This window comes from Tupaia chinensis, unplaced genomic scaffold, assembly GCF_000334495.1.
Source record: "Tupaia chinensis unplaced genomic scaffold, TupChi_1.0 Scaffold000054_1, whole genome shotgun sequence".
Taxonomy (NCBI): domain Eukaryota; kingdom Metazoa; phylum Chordata; class Mammalia; order Scandentia; family Tupaiidae; genus Tupaia; species Tupaia belangeri.
Genome location: NW_006159512.1, coordinates 9215003 through 9222893, shown reverse-complemented (window position 1 = coordinate 9222893; position 7891 = coordinate 9215003). Strand labels below are relative to the sequence as shown.

Genomic DNA, 7891 nt, shown 5'->3' with positions numbered 1-7891 from the left:
CGTTTTTATTGACCCCGGTTCCGGCTGCTTCTCCTCCGTTCCAGTAAAACTCAATGTCGTCGGTGGTGTAGCCATCTGAAACCGAGCACAAGCCAGTGTGTTCAGTAGCGCTCAGTGGTCCAGAAATTCATATCTGTATCTACATGTGTGTGTGTGTATACACATATATATTAGAGGTTTTCCCCCCTATATGACTAATGCACTTGTCAGAGAGACAGGGAGACAGAAAGTGAGAAATCCCCTCTGGGGCAGTGGTGGGGGGATGGCCAAGCCACAATCCCTTCTCCTCTACTCTCCTCTTGGGATCTTGGGCACGCACGCACACGGCCTGGTGTGAGTTTCAAGGAGCTGGGTCTGAGACTCAAACCGCAGTCCACTACATGGGAGTCCAGTGCCTTAATCACGCCGCCACCCGCTGGCCCCTGGAATTCATCCTGAAGACAGCCTGAGAGCTGGCGGGAAGACGCAGATGATGGGGTTGCGTGGCTTTGCGTCGGGTGGCAGAGAGCTCGCAGGTCGAGAGCCGTGTCTGATGGGCTGGTCGTGACCTCGCTGAGAAAACCCGTGGCCACGTGACCTGGCTTCAGTAGACAGAAGCTCCGGATCATTTCGTAGTACTTGGTATCAGTGCCACACACTCACTCTCAGTGTCTCAGCGGCCCTCTTTTGTTAAAGGAGCGGGTAGGGCCAGCCGGTGGCATGGTGGTTAGGGAGGCTGGATCCCACCTGGCTGACTGTGCGGTTTGAGTTCCAGACCTGGTGGCCTAGAAAGCATGTCAGGTGCATGTGCTTGTGTGTCTACAGTCCCCAGAGGAGAATGGAAGAGAAGGGACTGTGGCATGGCTATGCCCCTGGGGAGAGAAGGGAGAGAGGGGGGTGTGCTCTCTCATTTTCCCTCTCTTTTTTTCTCTCTCTCTGGTGAGCCTTCATGTTCTCTGGCAAAAATGTTTTAAAAAGCCCCTGGAAGTTGGCTGGATTTTAGGTTCCTGACTGTGGATTTTGGACATGCATTATTTAACACCAATAATGACACTAACAAGTAATTATTCATAAAAATTATTTAATTCCATTTGTTATTATTATGATTTTAATTAGACCAGAGAGAGATAGAGAGAGATAGAGAAAGTGAGAAAGCAAGCTGTCAGGTCCGGGACTGGAATCACAGTCAGCCATGCGGGAGTCCAACACCTTAACCACTATGCCATTTGCCGGCCCCCCACACTAACAAGTAATAATAAATGAGTATCTATTTGTTAAAAGGGGAGGATAAAGCTGGAATCCACAGTGGTGTGGTGGCTAAAGCACTGGGTCCCACATGGTCCGCTGTGTGGTTTGAGATCTGGGCCTGAGGCTTAAAACTCACACCAGGCACATGTGCGTGCATGCCCAAAATCCCAAGAGGAGACGGGAAGAGAAAGGACTGCAGTATGGCCATGCCCCTGGGAGGTGATTTCTCGGTTTCCCTCTTTCTCTGTCTCTCTCTCTCTGGCAAGTGCATGTGCCCTAGAGCAAAAACTAAAAAAAAAAAAAAAGAAAAAGGAGGGGAGGGGGCAATAGAAAGAGGGAAAGGATGGAAGGACAGAGTGTAAGACTAGATTTGTACATTTCCATTAACTGAGCGAGATATTTAAAAAATAAACATACATTTATTTTAAAAAATTAGGAAAGTCTCTATTCATATCCTTTTATTTTAGCTAATATTATTATATCTCATATGTAGGCAAACATTTCAGCCACTAAATGAATTATTTTCTTTATTTGCAATAGAGGAAGCATGTATGTATGTGTGTATGTATGTATGTGTGCATGTATGTATGTGTGCGTGTATGTATGTGTGCATGTATGTATGTGTGCATGTATGTATGTATGTATGTGTGTGTGTGTGTGAGAGAGAGAGAGCGAGAAAAGAGTACCCTCCACGGCTGGCCACGCCACAGTCCCTTCCCCGTGCTCCGCCCATCAGCTCTGAGCACGTGCAGGTGTGGCGGGCATGTTCCAGGTGGACCGGGCTGGGAGTCCACCACGCTCGCCAAGGAGGATGCAGCCTCTCTCGAGCACCTCTTTACTGCTGTGCCAGAGAGCTGGCCCCAGGAACCACACACACTCCTATTTCCGTGGTTATGTACTTCTTTGTTTTTCTGCAGGGCACATGCTTTCCGGGGAGAGAGACGGAGAGGAAGGAGAGAGGGAAAGTGAGAAAGCACCCCCCAGGGAGGGTGACCAGGCCAGTCTTTCCTCCTTCGTCCTCCTCTTGGGGTTTTGGGCACACATGCACACGTGCCAGGTCTGGTACTCGAACCATGAAGTAAGCTGTGTGGGACCCAGCCACCTTAACCACCATGCCACCAGCAGGAACTCTGGGTAATACTTTTGTATCTTCGTTCGTAAGCAGGTGAACTTCGATTAACCCAAGAGGAATGCGGGAGGGTGCACATGGTGGCAGCGGGTCTGCCCTCGGACTTCGGCACTGAAGGGCCGTGTGGGAGGACTTTCAGTCCCCCTTCCAGCCAGTGGTGCCACTGGGTTACGGCCACGTAGGAGAGTAATTGCCCGGAAAGAAATGTATGGACCCATTAAAAAATCTAAAAATAATTTGAGGCATATTTCAGACTCTGTTTTTCTCTTTCTACTAGCTAGAGACAGAGAAGACCTTTCTAAATTCGTTTTCTATTTACATTCATCTCAAGTAAAGAAGCACGGGCCTCTTTTCCATTGGGGTCACCAGGACACATGCTCCAAAGGTAACCACGAAGCTCTTTGTAGGGGCCGTAATGCGAACCTCTCTTATTAATGCTGGCAACGTCATTTCGAAAGACAAAAAGAATCACACATTTAGAATCTAGGAGCAGGGCTGGACCCACCGTGCAGTGGTTAAGCACTGTGCAGAGGAAGCTGGCCCTCATATGTTACTGAGGTTCAAACCCCAGCCCCGGTGGCCGCAAGCCTACAATCTTGATGGCATGGTACGGATAATAGGGGGAAAGGACTGTGACCCGGCTAGGCCCTGTTTGGAGGTGCTTCCTTCCGCTCTCTGTCTCTGTTTCCCTCTCTCGCTTTTCACTCACTATCACGTGTACACACACGTGCCCTAGAATAAATAAAGGAAAAATTACAAAAAATAATAAAGCGTTAGAAATTCAAGGTCCAGTGCTAAGGGTTTATACTACCGTCATTACAGGAATGTAGGAAATTCTAATCTATGCACCCCCATGGCCTTTTTTTCAGAGGGCGTGGGCCAAAGCTGTCTTAACTATGCTACTTTAAACAGTTTACCTTCTCTTCAAAATGCTCTTTTTGAATTCTTACCCCTGAACTCATTGAATTTACAACTGTTTAATATTTGTGAGGTTTTTTTTTTGTTGAGAGGTTTTTGCTATAGGGTGCGTGTGCTCGCCAGAAAGACACAGAGAGACAGCGAGAAATCACTCCCCGGGCGGGATGGCCACGCCGCAATCCTGTCTCCTCCATTCTCCTCTCGGGATCTTGGGCACGCACGCACACGCGCCTGGCATGAGTTTAAGCCACCAGGTTTGGGAGTTAAACTGTGGTCGACTACGTGGGAGTTCAGTGACGTAGCCATTACGCCAACTACTGGTCCCAATATTTGTGAGTTTTAATCACCCTATAGATGTTATTGTTTCTTGTAATAGCTTCCATTTTAATTTTTCTGTTTAGGAAAATGAAATAATTTTAAGCTTATTTATTTATTCCACCAATTTTAGAGTCAGAGAGAGACACACATAAGTCTACACCCCATGATCCCCTCCCACCCCAGCCGGCCCCAATCGCAGGGACCAGAGTAGCTGATATGTCTAGGGAGGTCAGCATGGAGGATCTCAGAGCCTTTTGCGTGGCTCAGCCAGCCTCAGAGTCACTTCCCTGCTGTACTGAGGTCTAGCCTTATTTCATCTCTTCCTAGGTTCGAGAACTTCCCCTCTCTGCAGGGGGATCTGGATCCAGTCACCCATTCCACAATGACCCAGTGTGGAGGAGGAGTGGGAGCTACTTTCTGCTACATATACTTGGAACTAACTGGCATATTGGGGGTTTATACTAAAATAGAATATGACTGTGAGACGGTGGTCATCTTTCTTCTTTCTTGTTTTTTATTTATGATAGGTTGTGTGTGCACTTAGAAGAGGAGAGAGGGAGAGGGAGACCCGTCACAGGGCCGTGGAGCTTGGCCCTCTTCCTCCAGCCCTCAGGCCCACAGAACCCTGGCTCTGCATGCAGCCGCCTGGTGTGTTTCACACTGCGCTTCAGGGACTCGGCCACTGGCTGGCCGTGGCTTCTCTCCCCACAGACCGGCATGCTGCTACCGCGCTGCACAGGCTGGGCGGACAGATTCTTGAGAATCTGATAAAAACGTACAAAAACCCCACAGGGGGGACAAATAGAGACAGATGAGTAAGTAGACAGACAGACAGACGCAACTTGATGGCTTACTTAGGAGACTGTGGCCTCCATTCGTGGACTCAAGCCTCTTTTCCCAGGAGAAATGACTGAGGACGGCATGACAGAGAACAAAATCATAGAGATTTGGAAAGCATGAAAAAAAAAGGCTTGGAAAAGCTCATCTAGGCGATCTAAAATAAGAATCGTGGTATTCCTCAAAGAAGAGGGCTGTAGAGGAGGAACTGCCGTAAACAAGAAGAAAACACAGATTGTCTTGGGCTTAATGAGTAAACTGTTCTGCAGATCGAAGGACTCATTACATCAGGTGATCCTGACCTCGCTCCTGAACGCCAAGGGTAAAAGAAGAATCTTACAATCTTCCAGGCAGAGAGTACAAGAGGAAAGAGTATTAGACTTCTTATATGCTAGTCTGAGTAAGAAGAGATTATAGAGTGGGTCAGCCGGTGGCGGGGTGGTTAAGGTGGCTGGATCCACACGGCTGACTATATGGTTGGAGTCCTGGACCTGGCGACTCGAAAAATACACTGAGCATGTGTGTGCGCATGCTGAAAATCCCAAGAGGAGAATGAAGAAGAAGGGACTGCAGCGTGGCCATTCCTCCTGAGAGATGCGTTCTCACCTTCCTCTCCGATCTCTCTCTATATATCTGTCTCTGTCTAGCAAGCACATACGCCCTATAACAAAATTAAAAAAGAAAGGAAAAGAGATTATGGACTAATGTCTATAGAACATCTTGAATACAAGCATAATTTTGAATAGGAAGATTCAGCATCATAAATTCATTTATAATTGAATGTGTTTGTCTGACAATGCTGGTGAGCTTTTTGTTTTGGGAACTAGGCAAAATGATTCTTAAGTGAAAAGAAAAATCAGATCATCCAAGAAAACTCCAACATGATTCGAGAAAGAGCAGCAGCTAGCCCTGCTGGGAGTCACGCGTCATAAAGCCTCCATTATTACAGTAGTGTGATTTGGTTCCGGTGTTAGAGCAGACAGAGAAATCAGTGGGCCACAGTAGGAAACTCAAAAGTAGCGCCAAATATGCAGGAGGATTTACTATTTGGTAAAATACTAAATATTTTAGGCACCTCAAATATTTAGGGAAAAGACAGTTTAGTAAATCGTGCTGGAAAACCTGGGGAGCTACTAGGAAAATTAGTTTGTACTTATATTTTATGACATAAACTGTCATAAAACTCACACGGAATGCAGAGCCAGCCAGGAAATACAGCCGCACACTCACTTGAACAAAACACGAGGGAATCACTTTATTAACTTGGCACGGAGGAGGCCTTCCTAATAACGCCAGCTAATACAGAAGCCTTAAAAAATTGACACATGCAACTACATTTTTTAAGTGTGGCAACAAACCCAAAAATTAACTCAAAAGCAAATAAGAAACACAATGAATAGACCCAATAGTACAGCGGAAATCCTTTGCCTCCCAGAACGAGGCCACATGGCAGACCCCGGTTGGACTTCTGGTTCTGCGGACGACAGGCGGCTGGTCTGTCCCTATAACCCTCGGCACGAGGGGCATGGTACAGTGAGACGCTGCCTTGAAGCGATGACTAAATAAATACAATTCAGGGGCCGGTAGTTCAGCTTCTGAACTCCCACAGGGCCAACTGCGGTCTGAGTCCTGGGCCTGGTGACTTGAAAAATCACACCACGCATGTGTGTGAGTGCCCAGAATCCCGGGAAGAGAATGGAGAAGAGATCACAGCGTGGCCACCCCCGGGGGTGAGTTCTCACCTTCCCTCTCACTGTCTCTCTCGCATGCACCCTATGGCACAAACAAAACAAAACCAAAACTCAGTGCATATGGCAAATTAGGATTCATCTTCTTCAAACATAAAAACTTCCAATATGACTCTATAGCCTGGTGGTCAGGCCCTGTATGGCCAACTGAGCAGTTCAAATCCCAGCCCCTGGAGCTTAAAAATATGCCCGGTAGGTGTGTGTCCCCCAAATCCTGACAGGATGAGAACTAGACAAGGGATTGCAGTCGGACCATGCCCGTTGGAGGGTGCTTTCTCCCTCCTATCTCTGGCAAGTGTATGTGCCCCATGGGGGGGAATAAAAAGTAAAAGAAAAAAGGACCAAAACCTAATGACAAAAAAGGAAAAAAAATGAAGAGTTCATTGAAAAAGTAAAAACCCCAACCTCTTTCTGAATAACAGTACTACAAATTAAAATGCAAACTATACCAAGATACCTTTTTTGGCATCATAGCTTGGCAAAAGTCCACAAAGTAACAACACGATTTCTGCGGAGCATGTGGGGAAGCAGATACCCTTGCGTTGCAGGTGAGAGGAACTTGGTGAAGTGCACAGAGAACACAGGTTAGCTGTAGCCATTGCTGTGTAAGTATATATACTCTTTGGCCTAGCAAGTCCTGTTCCATAAACCTGTCCCACAGAGCGAACTGAACTGAAGAATGTGAATGCAGGATTATCCATCAAAGTGCTTTCTCTAACAGCAAAATATGTGAAGCCATCTAAGTGTCCTTAACTGGAAGAGTTGTAAGTACACTACGGTGCATTAATGGGCTGTTGTGGGGTTCCCACCCCCTGTGCCGTGGAGCAGCACCCGTCTGTGGCCTGTTATGCAGTGGGCCACACAGCAGGAGGTGAGCAGTAGGAGAGTGAATGAAGCTTCATCTGTGTTTACAGCCTCTCCCCATCTCTCACAGTACCTTAGCTCAACCTCCTGCCAGATCCGTAGAGGGATACGATTCTCACAGAAACCCCTAGATGGAACTGTCTAGTTGCAGGAAAATAAGCTCAGGGCTCCCACTGGCTCTGCATCATGGTGAGTTGTATAATTATTTCATTTCATATTGCAATTTAATAAGAACAATATAAAGTGCACAACAAATGGAATGTGCTGGAATCATTCTACGATCATTCCTCCCTCCCCTCCTATTTGTAGGAAAAGTATCTTCCATGAAATCTGTCCCTGGTGCTGAAAGGTTGGGGACTCCTTGATTATTAAAAATATTCTTAAAATGAAGATGGGGAGGCCAGGTGGTATGGAGGTTAAGGTGCCTGGATCCCACATAGCTGACTCTGTGTCAGGCCTGGAATAATTCCTCCCAGGGACCTTTTCATATGATGAAATACACCTCCCAAACCTGATAGATTGAAAAACAGGCCAGGTACATGTGCATACATGCCCAAAATCCCAAGAAGAAAATGAGAAGAAATCGTGGTGTGGCCATCCCCCGGGGATTTTTCATTTTCACTCTCTCTCTCTGGTGAGCACATATGCCCTACGGGAGAAACAAAACAAAACAAAACAAGGATGTTCTTGCATATAAGCATCTCTGTTTTAATTTAAAAAACAAAATTTTATTTTAAAAGCCTAAGTTTATAGTAACAATATTTTTTTTTTTTTGAGAGAGATTTTCGCTATAGGACGCGTGCGCTCGCCAGACAGACAGAGAGAGACATAGAGACAGAAAGCGAGAAAT

General features: G+C 46.6%; 1 protein-coding gene across 1 annotated transcript in view; it reads right to left on the bottom strand.

The window, feature by feature from the left end:
* The window catches only part of GABRB1 (gamma-aminobutyric acid type A receptor subunit beta1), a 353552-nt gene that overhangs the window by 28319 nt on the left and 317342 nt on the right, over positions 1 to 7891 (bottom strand). The window contains exon 4 of the mRNA XM_027775586.1: positions 14 to 75. Within this exon, the coding sequence (XP_027631387.1) occupies positions 14 to 75 (62 nt within the window). The remainder of the gene's footprint in view (positions 1 to 13; positions 76 to 7891) is intronic.